Below are 18723 nucleotides of genomic sequence, written 5' to 3'. Positions count from 1 at the left end.
TGAATTCTGAATCTGAATTCAGAATCTGAATTCTGAATCTGAATTCTGAATCTGAATTCTGAATCTGAATTCTGAATCTGAATTCTGAATCTGAATTCTGAATCTGAATTCTGAATCTGAATTCTGAATCTGAATTCTGAATCTGAATTCTGAATCTGAATTCTGAATCTGAATTCTGAATCTGAATTCTGAATCTGAATTCTGAATCTGAATTCTGAATCTGAATTCTGAATCTGAATTCTGAATCTGAATTTTTAATCTGAATCTGAATTCTGAATCTGAATTCTAAATCTGAATTTTTAATCTGAATCTGAATTCTGAATTCTGAATCTGAATTCTGAATCTGAATTCTGAATCTGAATTCTGAATCTGAATTCTGAATCTGAATTCTGAATCTGAATTCTGAATCTGAATTCTGAATCTGAATTCTGAATCTGATATCTGAATCTGAATTCTGAATCTGAATCTGAATTCTGAATCTGAATTTGAACTCTGAATCTGAATTCTGAATCTGAGTTCTGAATCTGAATTCTGAATCTGAAATCTGAATCTGAAATCTGAATCTGAAATCTGAATCTGAAATCTGAAATCTGAATCTGAAACCTGAATCTGAAATCTGAATCTGAAATCTAAAACCTAAATCTGAAATCTGAATCTGAATTCTGAATATGAATCTGAAATCTGAATTCTGAATATGAATCTGAAATCTGAATTCTGAACCTGAAATCTGAATTCGGAATCGGAATTTGAAATCTGGATCTGAATTCTGAATTCTGAATCTGAATTCTGAATCTGAATTCTGAATCTGAATTCTGAATCTGAATTCTGAATCTGAATTCTGAATCTGAATTCTGAATCTGAATTCTGAATCTGAATTCTGAATCTGAATTCTGAATCTGAATTCTGAATCTGAATTCTGAATCTGAATTCTGAATCTGAATCTGAATCTGAATTCTGAATCTGAATTTGAACTCTGAATCTGAATTCTGAATCTGAGTTCTGAATCTGAATTCTGAATCTGAATTCGGAATCTGAAATCGTAAATTTATTTTTCGGCATATCGGTGAAAAGTAGTTATGAAATTGATAAAGATGGATAGAGAAGTGAGAAGAAAATTTACAGATGTTGAAAAGAGCGAAAGAGCATTTTTGCGAGGAAACTTATTAACGTACACCATACTTTACCCTGCAACATTTCATTATTTAGGAGAAGTAGTACCGGGATAGAGGTGGCACTACCTTAACCTATACAATGAAATCTGGTTGGTCCGAAGTCTACATGTGGTGAACACGTATACTCCGGACGGGCACCGATATGCCGAAAAATAAATTTACAAAATTAATTAACGGTGGTTAACTTATCTTAAGAATCTGAAATCTGAATCTGAATCTGAATCTGAATTCTGAATCTGAATTCGGAATCTGAAATCTGAATCTGAATCTGAATCTGAATTCTGAATCTGAATTTGAACTCTGACTCTGAATTCTGAATCTGAGTTCTGAATCTGAAATCTGAATTCTGAATCTGAAATCTGAATTCTGAATCTGAATTCTGAATCTGAATTTTGAATCTCAATTCTGAATCTGAATTCTGAATCTGAATTCTGAATTGTGATTCTGAATTCTGAATCTGAATTCTGAATCTGAATTCTGGAACTGAATTCTGAATCTGAATTCTGAATCTGAATTTTGAATCTCAATTCTGAATTTGAATTCTGAATCTGAATTCTGAATCTGAAATCTGAATCTGAATTCTTAATCTGAATTCTGAATCTAAATTCTCTTTTTGGGGTGACTGTTCAGTCTATTTTTGACTTTATTTTTACATATCCAACGTTTCGATTCTTATAAGATCCTATCCTATCATGGACGAAAAAGTTGTTTGTTTTTTCCAGTTTGATACGGCGTATCGTTTAGTGCTGTCGGCTTCTGTTTCAAACCATTGTAAAATGGGTTAGATTTTTTGTTTTAATAATAAATTTATTTAACTTACAGTTTAAAATTCTTTTCTGGGCTATTGCTAATTTCTGGCACATTTTTATAGAACTTTAAATACTTGCACGACAACTTTTTCGTTCCTGATGAAGATCCTATAAGGATCGAAACGTTGGATATTTTAAAAATAAAGCAGTTTGTACTTAAAAATCTTGAGACTTGAAGACGAAAATCAGCCCACTAAAAGAATCTGAGTTCTGTATCTTGATTCTGAATCTGAATTCGGAATTCTGAATCTGAATTGTGAGTATGAATTAAGAGATCTTTATTTAGAGATCTGAAATTTGAATCATCTGAATCTGAAAACTGAATCTGAATCCAAATTCTGGAACTCAATTCTGCTCCTAAAATCTGAATGCTAATTTTTCGTATTGTGGAAAATTTTCAGAAGATTTTTGTTCCATCTCCGTGATCAATGTAGTACCCAAAACAAACCACGCTCAAAACATTCCGGGAACCATCGCTTCAGCAGGCATGGTTCCATGGTTTTGAGCGCTCGGTTCGTGTCCGCCGTTCTTGCCGGTGATAATCTGTCTCTGTAAAGTGTTTACCTGCCAGTCCCATCTCGTTTTCGATGTACGAATGTTCGTCTTTGCCGTGGCGGATGTTGCCATGTTTCCGGATCGGTTCCCCGTCTTTGTGCCACTCGACCGGATCGGCGATCGAAATTATGCACGCGATCGAGAATGGCTTGCCGACCTCGATCTGCGAGTCACCGTAATAGATCACTTGGTATAGATTGTTGACGTCGCGTTTGCGACCTTTATTTTTGTTTTTTTTTGTAGCCATTTTTGTATTATTTTTAGGCACATACATGTTCCGAGGAGATTTTCCGCGCCATCGACAAACGGTTTCAGAAATGTTTCGATTTTTTTTTAAAATCGATTTGGTTGACAAGGAATAAAGAGGTAAATGAAACAGTCAAAATATGGTTAGTAAGGTTCGAGGTTTCACTGTTCAAAACGGATAGAATTTGAGTTATAAACTAGGATAGACCAGAGTGTTGTCAGAGCGCAGTTTTCAATGACGAAAATAAAATAAAACCAAGGAATTCCTCTCGAGAAGAATGGGTGGTGTAAATTGAACTCAAATGGTGTTTGACGTCATGTAAACATGTGAGCGCGATATAGATGATGGGGATGAATCGTGTTTCGGCAAAAGTTTTTATGAATCGCGTGTCAATGAAATTGTGGTGTTGATTTCGGTGCATTTGGAATGTGGTTGATTGTGATCAACGATTGTATGGGAATGGATGATTTTTGAGCTTCCTTTTTAGACATTGGGTACAAACAACAAATAGGTTTTGAGACAAAAAATTTTTTTTTTAAATATATCATTCAAATACAAACGGGTTTACTTTAAAAAAATTCCTTCCACATATGATAAAAGCAAAAAAAAATGTGTTCAATACCAATTTGATAGAGCTCTTGTTCGCCTAGCTTATAATAAGTTTGGGCAATTGAGAATATTCTATACTTCTATTTGAAACTTTAATTTTTTTTTTATTTCCCAATCGTACAATCCTAGCAAGAAGTTTTGTTAACGTGTATAGGTTTTATTATTCCATTTAAAAGTGACGTTTCATCCTTTTTGATACTAGCTTTGATACTAGCTGTGCTGAAGAGATGTAACATATTTGATAAGAATCAACTTCTGCCCATATTTCAATTCTTACTCATTTGAAAATCAAAAAAAGATATTTGCCTATAACAACAATGCCCTTCTTCACGAGACTCTGAGGACAATCTGATAGTGTTTTTATTTTAAAAAAGCAAACCAACAGCCGGGAGCAGACAAAAACACAGAAAATTGAAGAAAAACATGTCCCGAACAATCTTTCGGTTTAGTTGTAGAAAGCCAACCGGGAGAACTTGCCTTTCCCATACGGATATAACGGAACCCAATTTTTCCCCGGGAAAAAATCCTGGACCATCGGAGGCATAAAGTTGATCCAGATGCCAGGCAAAGAGGGCCGGTGACAAGCTTACGGAAACAGAAAAGAAAACAACCCGAATTTTGGGTTGCTTTTGCCCGTTTGAGGTTCGACACATTGGCGGTACAGCAATGGCTGTTGGTAGAAAAAATATGATAAACTTTGACTATAATAAGCATTCAGTATTGGACCAGTGCCAGTCGCTGTTATCAACTGAATTGGGAACGGTAGCGCATTTTACACATTGATGTTCAGTCTTAAGGGTGTATCGATACAAAATTATTCGGTGACAATTTGACGTGTTTTTTCATTGTACATTTGAAAATATTTTTAGCTTAGTATCATTGTTGACCTTTTCTTATTAGTTCTGAAATGATATCGAATCAAAAGGAATACTACGTTTGGCATATTCGGGGAAAGCCGCAAGCTGTAGGTTGTTGAAACAACGACAAAAAACAAGGTTGACTTCCATGCACCCCCAAAAACATCCAAGAAATTGTATGCATAACCTTCACAACAGTTCAATCCTCCCTCTCAAGAAGTCATGAAACAAAGTTCTGGACGAACTGGTGATATGCGATGAAGGATGAAATCAAAATTTTATTCAAAACAGTCAAACGGAATGCCTGATCTGTGTGAATTTACACTTATTAATTACTCACGTAACCGAAAGTTCCACAAAACAGTCTCCCGAAAGCTTATTCAGACCGTAGCATACTACACAGCTAATAATGATCCGAGAGCAAATTTCACTTGAAAATTTTGTAAGGTTTGTTGAAGACTATGCGACGAATAAAAAAAAGTCCCAAGAAGCTAAATTCATGTGACAAAATGAGAGAAATACCCTGAAACAATTAAAGTTAACCGACCATAACTTTTTGTGATTCTATAATGATTCCAAAACCATCGAAGGACAGTTTAATGGTGAAAAATAGCTGAATAGGAACAAATTTGTTTGAAAAACATTAAAGTATCTTGGTAAAGTATTTTATCGTTACATAAAAATTTAGATCATCAACATGTAGCGTTTACATAGGGTGACCACCCAACCAAAATGAAATAGTAAAAGAAATTATCGTCAAACTCGTATATGGATGCAACTCAAATCGTAATCGTAAATGTGTACACTTAACATTAGACCATATCGTATATTTATCGTAGAAGATGTTTAAACCAAATGAAATACGATTAAGCTACGATACGTTGGATAAAGTCATATTTAGTGCGACCGAAATGTGCGAAATGAAATCTTATAACAATCGCATAAGATTTCTTCAGACGCATTTTATAGGTACACAAATCACTTCTGTATCGCAATCGTTATTGACTGATTGACAGATTGACAGATAAGTTTGTAAAACATCTCACAAAAATGTCTTTTCATGTTATTTTTAATGATGCTTGCTATCATCGCATAAAGGGCTAATTCAATTCTATTTAGCATACAAAAGTGTCATTCTCCGTGCAATTTTCATTGTCAAAAAAACGGCCAAACTTGCATCAACAGATAGGAATAGGTTAAGAAAAAAATGTTGCCAGAAAAGTTTTTGGTACAGAAAGTAAGAAATGGGAATACTCGTAAGAAGATATTGTTTTAATTGAAAATGTAATTTATTTTAACAGATTATAAAAAAACTGATTGATTCAATCGGATGAGCGTGAATCAAAGATCGGAAGCAAGTGTGAAACTTGTTCAAAGAAGTTTAGCCATATACAAAAACCTACCCTTTTCCCGGAATTGAAACATGATCTCCAGCTCCAGGTTTTAGCCAACATCAGGAATGCTAGCCAGGATCGTGGAGAAGTTTCCGTATTATATGTACAAAGTTCTGTGCGGCTAGTTTAAAAGTAACCTGCTGTAATACTGTGTGATTATGTGTCAGTATGATGGGGTAAAAACAATTGATTGATGTATTTTTTCAGCGTTAAAAAAATTTGAGCGTTGTCATAAAAGTATTCAATAAATCACCTAACATTTATTGTTAAGTGTTTTTAACATTGCACAAGAGTTCATCAAAACTCGTATAAACTATGGCTTTAGTAGACAACCGATGCTTAAATCTATGAACATCGTAAAACACTGCAACTTACCTCGCATAAAGGGTGACTTAAAAGGCCGATCGATTGTCCGATTGCTTCAAGTTGTACAAAAGTGCAACAAAAGTCGCATAAAGTAGCCATTATTTGTGAAGCTTCCCATAGTCCTAAATGTCTTTTAATCAACTCTTATAATGTTACGTACAAAATACTATCAATGCAACATAAAGTATCAAAGCAAATCAAACATCGTAATACGATTGTATAAGACGTCTTCGGAGTCGTAAATCAGATAACAATCAAAACATCTAGAAGTAAAGTCTGGTAAGAGGGACACCCTAAGGTAGAATCGCAATAGAAAATCAGGTATTGCTATTTCCATCGCAATTTTCTTGCAGATGGGCAGTTTAGGTTGTTTGCTATCGCATGAACCATTGGAATTATTCATTCATCATTCATTCATCAAGACAGTTTTTTTAGCTATCTAAAACATGCTTGCAAATAACACTTAAAAAAAAGGGTCGTGTAAAACGGACACTGCTCAGAAAAGGTACATTTTGCCGCAAAAATTGCTGTAAAAGTAGATATTTTTGTGAGTTGAGTATTTGAAATCGTTTTTAAACCAAAATGGAACCATCTGGTCCGAGTCCAGAAGCGAAACAGAGTGGTTTCGGAATTCCGTATTTTATAGGCGCTTTCTTCATCGGAGATCCTGTTTTAACAGTTTTTGTGACCTTTTCGACCCACAATTGTTCTTGCCATGGTCTTCTGAAGGCATATGGAGAATCAAACCGAGGAAAAATTAAAACTACCTGGAGAATCTTATGTGTCCGTTTTACCCGACCCTGAGGTGTCCGTTTTACCCGCCTTAGGAACTTTTTTTCTTCAAAACGTTTGTTGTTCAAGCTCTTTGACCGAAATTTACTGATTTTTCTTCAGATGGGTAAAGAGAAGCCTAATAAACACTCTACCTTTGAAAACGGTTGACATTTTCGAAAATTTGGCGAGTTATGAACTATTTTATGAGGAGAGAAAATTACATCAAATAATGGATCCTTAAAAGTTTTTGTTAGTTTTGTTTACTATTATGGGTCTTTGCTTGCTATATATGAACAAAGGGTCTCGAAAGTGTTGATACACATAGGCGAACATATTCCTATCATTAGATAAGGTAATTTCTCGAAATATTGAAAGTGTCCGTTTTACCCGCTGTGTCCGTCTTACCCGACTTTCCCCTACAAACATCTTATGCGATGATAATTGTTGACATAGATGTACGTATATCTTTTTATATGCCTACCAAATTGTTTGTTTTCTCGTTTTTCTCGATTGACATTCTATGTTTTCCCCAGTTTTAAAATACACTTATACAAGCTTTTAACAGAATGTGAGTAGGTATTCTATAATATTTTAACGTGACCTAAACATTTTTTTTTAATCAATTCTGGAATTCAAAATTAATTCAGATCAGCAGAAATAACATTGATGCTTGTTAGATTTTTTTTTTTACAGAGAATAAAGTATGACCATTGACCATAGAGTGGCACCCAAATAAGTAATGTCGAATTTCGCAAACCGACCATATACATTTTGTAGATTGGCCCAAAAACTGACCTGTGCAAAATTTCAGCTTACTTTGACTGCCTCAAAGTGCTCAAAGTTTCGTTTTTTTACCCCTCAAAGGGGGGATCAAAAGAAATCGGGAAAATCGACTTAAAAATTCATGAAACGTCGAGATCTTTTGTTATCTAAAAAAAGATTGCTAAAAATAGAATTTTTGGGATAATTTTCTTTGAAAACCAGCGGTTTTTCGAAAACCGACTATGTCCCAGAAAATCGATTATTGACAATTTTTTCGAGATACCAACAGATCTCGACGTTTCATGCAATTTTAAGTCATTAGGGATCAAAATTAAAATTCATATTTTCCTGAATTCTCTTGGTCCCCCATAACACCAGATTTCGACGTCTTATGCATTTTTATGTAATTTGGCATCGAAATTAAAACTTCAATTTTCCCGATTTGTTTTATTCCCCTTTTGGTGGTTTTTGAGCGTAAAAAAACGAAAATTTGAGTGCTTTGAGGCACATCTAAATCAAGTCCGAATGAGGTAAAATTTTACACCGATCAGATTTTTGGGTCAATCTTCAAAATTTAGGGTGTCCAACGAGTTTTCATTTTAAAATATTCGGTTCTTTCCCCGTTGTCCCGATTGAAATTTTCTGATTTTCCCAGTTTTAAAATACACAAATTAAAATTTTTATCAGGATTTTTGCCAAGAAAAGTAAACATTTTGATAAAATTTAATTTTCAGTAATTCAGGGTGAGGCTTTAGTAATAGTTCTGAGCCAGTTTCACCTTAGATAAGGGACCCTTCCAGAAAATGGCGCCCATTTTGTGAACCGACTTTTTCCCCTTGGCGGGTTGTTCTCACTATCACCATGGGCCGGGCATAAGAGTGACTATTCAGAATTCACATGTACTGTAAAGTAAATCAAAACTTGCTGAGCATAAAAGATTTGAAATGGGAAATTTTGGCGGATGTTTTTTGTTCCTTCTACTGTTCAAAGCACGTGGTACCGGTACGAAATATTTAGATGCAATAATGAGCCAACATTTTGCATTGAAAAATACAACTAGCCTGTTAGGAATATATTGACTAGAATAGAAATGGTTTTCAAAGTGCTCCCTACCGCCGCTGGTGGGCTTTGAGAGTCTACAAGAATATACAGTGAACTGAACAGTGAAGAGTGAATTGACTTCTTCAGCTGAATAACTATTTGGGCTGAGTGCTGAAAACTAACTAAGCGATTTTCATAAATTCCAGCTTTTGGGAATTAACCAGTTTAATATTTTTAGAATTCCTCTAAGAGAAACAAAAATTAATTTAATACCGAGTTATAAGTTGAAGGCTTCGATTTCAACGCTTTGATAAGATATTATATAATAAGATAATTACAGCTGAGATTTTTGTTTTATACTATTCAATTTCATTGGCTAATTTATAACTTTTGAATCAATTTTGGTCATCAATGTGTACAATTCTACCATCCAGTTTTGAGAAAACTTATGGTAGAACCGTTGGCGAATTCAAACAAATGATATCTAAGAATTTTAACATTGATCACTCTTCACAATAATTAATGGGATGATTGTGTCCAAGAATAGAAACATTGAAATATTACTTAAATAATACCTTGTTCATAACATTATAATGGTAACTTCGGTTCAGAGATGATATGTTTTTGATAACTTCAAACAACTATTAGTGGAACTTTCAACATTTAAGAACAAGTCACCATAAACAGTGTCGAATATAATATCGAAAAAAGCACACACATAATTGAAAACATGCGAAATGAGTCTTTAACATGGTTCAACTAGATTCGGAAGTCTTTTTTAAAAATGTATAAGTAAATAAACTTGAATATCATTGCACAGGTAGATCATCCATCTTTAAAAGTGGGATGATCTCCAAAAGAGATTATTACTTGATGGGAGATGGGAAAGATAAACAAAATTCTCATTTGAAAATACAAAATACAACGCCAAGTCTATTCAAGCTTCCTAAAACATGGTGGATGAAAAAAAAAGATTTTGCAATAATATAAAAACTATAAACACAATGAATAAAGCTTCCTAAAATTTCGAAAAGTCAAATGACCCGTTTTGATTTATATTCTATGTGAACCCGAGCAAGGCCGGGTAGTCTAAATCATAATCTAGAACCTGTTATGTGGTTTAGTAATTCATCTGTTTTTTACCACCGCTTGATTGCAAATTGAATCTCTAACAATTTCCATCTCAATGCCATTTCAGGACAGCAATCATCCCGAACTATCGACCTGTGATGACCATAAAGATGTCATCTTCGTCGTACATTTGTGCCATTAGCCTGTCCGGTCCGTATAGAGATCAATGTTGTTGATGGCCTGGCCCTAACGTAAACGGATTAAAATTCCCACTAAATTCACCTGGGTTTCGAAATAAATCACAATTACCAGGTCAAGCTATGTACTGGGTATGTCGAACGTGAAACCTTTGCAGGCAGTTTGTCACTCAGCCAGCAGATGCCACCCCATCATCCAGTCAGGCCGGGTTAGTGTACCTGTCTGTGATGAATGTGTGGTGGAATGTGTGTAAAACTCGGAAGACAGACAGACATGCAGCGACTTGTATGAACGTCCCATCACAATTACGAGGCTGCTGCTGCCTGGAACGAGAATGGAACCGGTGAATAATGCACTGTTTACATGCAATGTCCATTACCGGGCAAGAATCGAAACGGGCAGGCAAACCCCACTTGAATGCTCCCGGACGCAACATGTTCCTCGCAAACATATACCTGCTCACACTCGTTCTGTGAGCCAGCCAGGTAACCAAAAGTGCTCTCAATCAGCTGTCTGGAACCATTTGTGAATGACCCCATTTGATGGATCGGATGTATCCAGCTTAAATTCTGCAATGGTTAGGAAATTCCTACTTGGGTGACCGATCGATCTACTTTCCTCCAGAATATGCCAGTAAAGATTATTTCCAAAAGTTTCTACTGAGCATAACAGAACTATTCAAAAGCTTCCAACCCGAATTCAAAATTCACCTGTATGGCGATTTTAATCAATCGAATCTACAATTTTTACCCGATGAAGATAATGAAGCAATCCTTTTACCGATTTTTGGAGATAATGAAACATTACAATTCCTTTTCGACAATCTTGCTACCTTATGTCTTAATCAAATAAATCATGTGAAAAATGCCTGCAATCGCTATCTCGATTTACTGTTTTCAAACTTGACTGATGACTTTTGTATTTTGGAAGCTACTAATCCAATTTGGAAAAATGAGATATTTCATACAGCTATCGAATTTTCAATTATATGTTCTGACAACAAAGGAATACCAGAATACGAATATGAGGAGACCCTTGACTTTTTCCATGCAAATTACACAATGATTAAAACTAAATTACAATCAGTAAATTGGCAATCATCATTTCAAAGCGAAAACCAAACTGTCAATCAGGTAGCTATTTTTTTATAACATTCTTGGTAATATCTTGAGTAAATATGTCCCAATAAAAATAAAGCGACGAACGAATAATAACAGAAATCCGCCATGGTTTTCAAAAGAGCTAAAGCATCTTAGAAATAAAAAGCAGAAAGCGCATAAAAACTGGAAAAAGACACCATCGCTAGGTAATAGTTTGGAATATCAAGAAGCATGCAACCAACTAGCCATATGCATTAATACCTCCTTCGAAGAATATAATAGGAAAACAGAGGAAAACATTAAATCTAACCCAAGAAGCTTCTTCAAGTATGTAAGTTCCAAATTGAAAAGTAATAATTTTCCATCTCGTATGCACTTGGACAGCGCTAACGGTAATAATTCCCATGAAATATGTAATTTGTTTGCCAATTTCTTCCAAAGCGTTTACACCAGTTTTTCGGAAGCCGATCGCGACACTGCGTTTTTCGATTATTTTTCCGACTCAGCATCATTGACTGTGGTAGATTCAATCACCCTTGAGGAAATACACAAATCAATTTGCTCCCTGGATAGCTCCAAAGGGCCCGGGCCTGATGGAATTCCTCCATTACTTTTAAAAAATCTTGTAAATGAACTAAGTATGCCCTTGTTTCTATTGTTCAACTCATCGTTGAAATCCGGTGTTTTTCCTCAAGTATGGAAAGAATCTTTTCTTGTACCTATTTTCAAGTCGGGGAAAAAGTCTGACATTAAAAATTACCGGGGTATAGCAATCTTATCGTGCATACCGAAACTTTTTGAAGCAATAGTGAATCAAAAAATATATAATCAAATAAAAACACTCATAACTGAAAAGCAACATGGATTTGTTAAAGGACGATCTACAGCGACTAATTTACTTGAATTCGTTTCTTATAATATCCACTCTATGGATCAAGGAAATTCTGTTCAGGCTCTATACACGGACTTCAGTAAAGCTTTTGATAGAATCGACATCCCTTTGTTAATTTTTAAACTACATAAAAACGGATTCAGTACACAACTGCTGAAATGGATAGAGTCGTATTTGACAAACCGTACACAAATTGTTAGATTCAATGGTTCACTTTCGAAAAGCATCTCCGTTACATCTGGTGTGCCTCAAGGCTCCCATCTCGGTCCCTTATTATTTATCTTATACGTCAATGACATTACTTATTTACTGAACCAGCTAAACGTGCTTATATACGCAGACGATATGAAGCTTTATATGATAGTCAACAACGAAGAAGATTTCAGGGTGTTTCAAAATGAAATAAATATTTTTTACAAATGGTGCAGTAAAAGTCTTCTTGAACTAAACGTGAAAAAATGTTCACACATTGTATTTACAAGGAAAAAATATCCGTCATATGAAATTGTCACATTAGGAAATGAGCCTGTGGAGAGAATCAATAAGATAAGAGATCTAGGTATTATATTGGACTCAAAACTTTCTTTTGTAGATCACTATAACTCAGTAATTCAAAAATCAAATAGTATGCTTGGCTTTATAAAACGTTTTAGTTATAATTTTCAAGACCCATATACATTAAAAACATTGTACACAGCTTATGTCCGATCCATACTTGAATACTGCAGCGTTGTGTGGTCCCCCTTTCAAATTTCTCATAAAAACCGTTTAGAATCCATTCAGAAACAATTTGTTCTATTTGCTTTACGAAATCTAGGATGGTCTCAGAGCCAATTACCAAGCTACGAATCACGCTGTTTACTAATAAATATTGAACCATTAAGTGTTAGAAGAGAATTTGCTGCAATCTCCTTTGTAAACGACATAATTAATCAGCGTGTTCAATCTACTTATCTACTAAATCAGTTAAACTTTTATTGTCCGAGTCGCCAGTTGAGAACCAGAAATCTGTTTATTTTAACCTCTGCTCGAACTGATTATGGTAAAAATAGTCCAATCAATTGTCTTATGCAGAATTATAATAAAAACTACCAGAACATAGATTTTACTATGTCTAAACAGCAGCTAAAAAGTGCTTTTTACGGCGACAGGCACTTAAGAACCTAATATTGTAGTATTTAAAGTAATATTAAGATTGTACTACTAGTTTTAAGAATATATATGTAGCCTACGATGTTTGGTGAAATAAATAAATAAATAAATAAATAAATAGCTGAGCTACATTTCAGGTTCCTTTTCATTGTAAAATGTATTTGGAAGTTTTGATGTTTTTGAGACTTTCGTGCAATTAATTTAAGAACCACAACATACTTAGTGGTGTTTTACCATGCATAGCTGTTTTCTCGTAGGGTCTAAATCGATTCTTTTTGGAACTACGGATCCTACATGTTCTAATTTATCTAACAGCCCACACTACTATTTTAGATAAATCTATCGATAGTAGTTCAGATGGCAAATATATGTCCGACAACTAATAGATCTTGCTTTGCTAATGCCTCCGAACGTGAAATTCCAGTCCAGAGTTAGGCATAGCATCGTACAGTCCCCTAGCACCAAATCGGCTAGAAATAAACACAAATGCCTTTGTAGAATTTATACCCAGCTGTGGGACCGAAATTGAAATCACCAGCAATAATTTATCCCATTTCCTACCGAACGTCGAGGCTCCGGAGACATTTCACCGAGATTGATGACGTCAATAATTAAAGTCATGCCAACCAACCGGCCGAGGTCAATCGTCGAGTCCAAATGTGGTTAAAAGAGTGATACGGTCAAAATTTGTTCAATATCAACTTGACGTATTTCTTTCAATTTTGCATTTAAAAAACCTGAACACCCCTCATTTTGAAGGTGTGTGTAGAATGTTGCTCCTATTTTGATTTTGGAATTCACTCTTCAGTTGTCAAAATGCCGTCCAAGGAAGAAGAGCAGCGTATCGAAATCTTGATCGCGCATCGCGAAAATCCGAGCTACTCGCACGCAAAGCTGGCAAAATCGCTAATAGTTGCCAAATCAACCGATAAAAATGTAATTAAAGTGTTTGGGGCACGTTTGTCGACAGCCAGCAAGTCTGGATTGGGGGGAAATCGAAAACCGGAAGCCGCTGAGACGACAAAGAGAGTTGCCGGTAGTTTCAAGCGAAACCCTAACCTCTCTCTCCGAGATGCCGCAAATAAGCTGGATGTATCGTCTACAACCGTGCATCGAGCCAAAAAACGAGCCGGACTATCGACTTATAAGAAGGTAGTGACTCCAAATCGCGATGATAAACAAAATACAACGGCCAAAGCGCGATCCCGGAGACTGTACACGACGATGCTGACGAAGTTTGACTGCGTGGTAATGGACGACGAAACCTACGTCAAAGCCGACTGCAAGCAGCTTCCGGGACAGGAGTTTTATACGGCAAAAGAAAAGGGAAATGTAGCAGATATTTTCAATGTCTGGTTTGGCAAGTCATCTGTACCTGTGGCTTGAAAAGCAGCATTTTCATAGCTTCCGGGACGTCTGCTGCCTTTCCTGAAGAAACACGGTTGTTCCGTACTGTTTTGGCCGGATTTGGCATCTTGCCATTACGGTAAAAAGGCCATGGAATGGTACGCCGCCAACAACGTGCAGGTGGTTCCCAAGGACAAGAACCCTCCCAACACGCCAGAGCCCCGCCCAATTGAGAAATACTGGGCTATTGTCAAGCGGAACCTAAAGAAGACCAAAAAAACTGCTAAGGACGAGCAGCAGTTCAAAGCAAACTGGCTTTCTGCGGCGAAGAAGGTGGACAAGGTGGCTGTACATAATCTGATGGCAGGGGCTAAGCGTAAGGCCCGGTAATTCGAATCTGGAAAAGCGGAAGCCTAACTGAATATTTTTCCTGAATTTTATACTAATCAAACTTGAAAAAGAAATTTACTTTGATTTTTTAAATAAACAATTTCACCGATTTACACGCGTTTTCCCTTGACCAAATTTTGACCGTACCACCCTTTACTGTCAGCATCCGGTGTGGCACTTCCAGAATGTTGCCGCCAGACGTCGTTGGGAGCTCCCAATTGTAGCCGGCAGAGGCAGGGCTATCCCGCAGGATTTGTTGAGCAAATTGATTAATTGGAAGATCTGGGGAAAACGTTTTCTGTGCTGAGTAATGAAAAGCAAAAATTTAAAAATATAAACGTTAGTGGACCCTATTTCACAACATCTTGCTCATCTCAATACAAACAATAATTAAAATTATAAATAAACGATGTTTGCCTATTTTTTAGCTCGATCGAATAAACCCAGGCTGCCGAAATCACAGAAAAATCTGTAATTTTACAGAATTTTAAGCTAACTTTTATAATAGAATCTGTGTCACAGAATACCGAATTTAGAAAAAATTCACAGATTTCACAAAATTTCCAAATTTTCAATGGATTTCCTAAATTATAATTTTTTTTGGCCATTATAATTTTTAGATTTTTTATCATGAATTAGAAAAATTTGATAAGATAAGTAATGTTTATTGATTTTTTTCAACGAAAATGTTAAAATGACCAAATCTATCATGAATTTTCAACGAAATTAAAGGAAAAAGCATCACAGAAAACCAACACAGAATTTTTGGCTAAAATCACAGAATGTCAGAATTTTTCAAAACAAAAACACAGAATTTTTTTTCGGCAACCTTGAAATAAACCTCAGAAGATCTTAGAGCTCTTTATGTGTGTGTGTAACTTCTTATGGGAAGATGTAAATTTATAAAAAAAAACTCGTATCTGTAATATAACAAAATAAGTTTTGAGACCCCTTAGAATAATTTGAATGGCCTGAAATTTGATCTGGTATCTTTTCTTGGACCAAGGAATGAATTTGTCCCTAGGATTCCAAAATATTAAAATATTTTTAAATATTAAAAAAAAACCAAAACACATAAGAAGTGTTATCGGCATGCTTGGCAAAAGTCATCGTCATGAGGCGTGAAGCTGTGACTGTGAAGCCTCTTGGTCCGTCAAACTCAATTGACTGTTTCTTAACGACCAGTCACTTCGTTTGCCAGTCATTCATTCCCCAGTCATTTGAAGCTAAAAGAATTTCCTAGTCAAGCAATCGCATTCAAGCGACCGATGACGAAAAAGAAACGCATTTATTATTATTGTTGCTCCTGCCAGCAAGCCGAAGACGACCGAAGAGGAACAAGAAAAGCATTGTTGCTCCTGCCAGCAAGCTCGTTTTCAGTTTGTTATTGCTATTGTTGCTCTCTGCCAGCAAGTCGTTCAATTAGTTGTACCTGCCGTCAGCAGCCGGTCGAAGTGTGAAGAGATTTATTTGCCAGTCACTCTCAGGAGAAATTTTGACCTTGTGTAGGAGCTTCGCCAGTCGATGATGGAGAAATGTTGATTGTTGTCGTGCTTTATCCGTCATGCGAGTAGTGAAGCTCCGTCAATTGAGAACAGTGCCAGTCGTTTGATGAAACAAAACTAGTCGGGTCAAGCGTGACGGGCGAAATTTGCCATCACTGGTTATCGGACACTTATGTCAATTTTTTTGTTATTAGGTCTATTTTTTTAATAGTTCAGAAATTCTCTTTTGAAATTTTAAATTATTTTTTCTATATTTTTTGCAATGCACACTGCAAGCTCAAGAGCACAGGTTGTAAATATGTATACACAATCGCCCATATTATTGGCAATTTAGCATTCCTCTAAACTTTGCGCCAGGGGCATATGTTTTGACTTCGGCCAAGTGTATAATGACTTTATTAACCCATCGTACAACCAAATCGATCGATCCGACTAACTGGCTAGCGCGTGGGTGGGGCGGCCAGCAGCGATTCGGTAATCGAACTGGTTAAGAATTTTTCATTCTCAATCGCTCCCAGATTCCGCCGTTGTGAGTTGGGTTGTTGCCTGCCCCGGGGCTCAACTTTTGCTCTGGCCTCCGTACTGTGAGAAATCGTAAATTCGGTTTCCAACTTTGTTTATTTGTTTTTCCTGCCACACAATTTGCTCGGTTTGGGGGCACCAATAATCCAGGAAAAAAAGCGGTGCTCTTCCACACCGTCCGGTGGCGGTGGCCTGGAAACGAATTGCAAACATACCGGGAAACACGTCGTTTATCGATCCTCTTGGCCTGTTCAACGAGGTTTTTCCGAGAAAAAAAATCCCACTCTAGGACGTGCATAAATGAAGATGTTCTATACTCTTGTGCCAATTCAGCTGAAATGTTTTTAAATCATCTGGTATCCCCCATCTTGCCCTTTTGCATGGTGATTTTCTAACGAGCTCACCCAAATCTAGTTCATTCATTTGATCCTCTGACGTTGTTGTTTATTCTGTTTTAAGCAACAAAAAAAAAACAGCTCAAACATCAAGTGACCTTCAATTATTTTCCCATTTCATCTACCTCTACCCATTTTGAATGTGTCGTCGTGTCTGAGTGGCTGGAATCCGGAGCCAGAACTCGGCTGGCAAGTGCCATCTAGTCAAATTGAGTTTTTGTTTAAAATTAGGTTTTTTTTTGTGTGGTGCTAAAATAAGCACTCTGCATTGATTGGCTATTTATAGGCCGTAAAACGGAACCAGAAGCAGCAACAGCAGCCTGCAACATCATCCTCTGGATGTTGATTGTCTGTTTGTTTGCTCTTTCTAAGAACGTCATATTGTCTGGTGTAGTTTCGATTGGATTTTTTTTTTCGATTTTTTCCTTGGGATGATTTTTTCACTTTTTGTGGGATATATATCGCTTAACTTCTAAAAAGAAGAAACAAATTCATTACCCTCAGGTTTAGAATATAGTTTCAGAATTACGATACCGCGAAGAAAAAAGAGACGTAAAATAGATCAAATCTAAAATATAACGAATTCCGACATTGCTGCAGAGGCATAAAGAGCATCCTAAGGTAGGCTTCCAAATGGTTTTTCAAAAAAGCGAGACATTTTGAGAAAAAATGCGGAGCACAGCCAAAAAAAACGGGAAATTTTAAAATGTGTTAGACAAAGTCATGATAAGAACTAGAGATGTGCCAAATAATCGGCCGGTTGAATTATTTAGGAAACTTTGTAAAATACCTAAAAGTTATCTTGAAAAAGTTATACAATAATCAAAAATGGTTTAGTAAAATATCTTAGGTGAATCCGTGTATCTTTCACTGCAGATAGCTTTATACTTTGGTTATCGTTGGTTCTAGATTTTCCAGTCTTGCCCATAAAACCATGAGTAAAATCAGGCCGGGATACCCAGATATGGTTCAAAACTTCCCGAATTAATTCAAATTATTTGCTAATTTATTTATTTTTTGATTTTGTGTTAAAAAATGATTTAAAAAAATTAAAATAGACAGTAAATTTTGTTTCTCCTTAGATACTATCTTAACACTGCTGCTGTAATTCAATTAAAACTCTAGGTTTCAAGTCATTTTCTTTCACTTCTCTTTAGAATGTTGTTGGCCTAGATTATGTTCAGATTTGGTCTTTTTTTACAACTTTTTCAAAAAATGGTTCTGAATTGTCCGACGTGTGGTAGAAAATATGTTCAAAATATATTTCTCTAATTCGAGTTTCTGCTAATTCGATTTCAAATAAGCGGTTTCAAATTGCTTGGCACCTGTTTCGTGTTTTGTCCCAGATTTCACAGAAACCTTTACTCTTTGGTGATAAACGTCGCAGAAGCGACAAGTCATCTGGCGTCCTTTCAGTTATTGGTGACATTTTGAAAATAAGGGAGACCACTTCTTGAAAAAGATCTTGTTATACATCATCTGACTGAAAATAATCGTCTCAAAAACATGAATGGCAGCAGTAAGATGGAAGAAGAAGAAGGAGATGTAGATATTCGCTTTTGTTT

At 35.9% G+C, this 18723-nt stretch overlaps 1 protein-coding gene across 7 annotated transcripts in view; it reads right to left on the bottom strand.

Moving 5' to 3' along the window:
* The window catches only part of LOC129740941 (uncharacterized), a 150962-nt gene that overhangs the window by 66531 nt on the left and 65708 nt on the right, over window positions 1-18723 (bottom strand). For all 7 annotated transcript variants that reach the window (XM_055732599.1, XM_055732600.1, XM_055732593.1 and 4 more), the window contains exon 3: window positions 2546-2755. In XM_055732599.1, the coding sequence (XP_055588574.1) occupies window positions 2546-2755 (210 nt within the window). The remainder of the gene's footprint in view (window positions 1-2545; window positions 2756-18723) is intronic.

This window comes from Uranotaenia lowii, chromosome 2 (genome assembly GCF_029784155.1).
Source record: "Uranotaenia lowii strain MFRU-FL chromosome 2, ASM2978415v1, whole genome shotgun sequence".
Lineage (NCBI taxonomy): Eukaryota > Metazoa > Arthropoda > Insecta > Diptera > Culicidae > Uranotaenia > Uranotaenia lowii.
The sequence above is the reverse complement of the archived record's forward strand: the minus strand, read 5'-3'. Positions and strand labels throughout refer to the sequence as shown.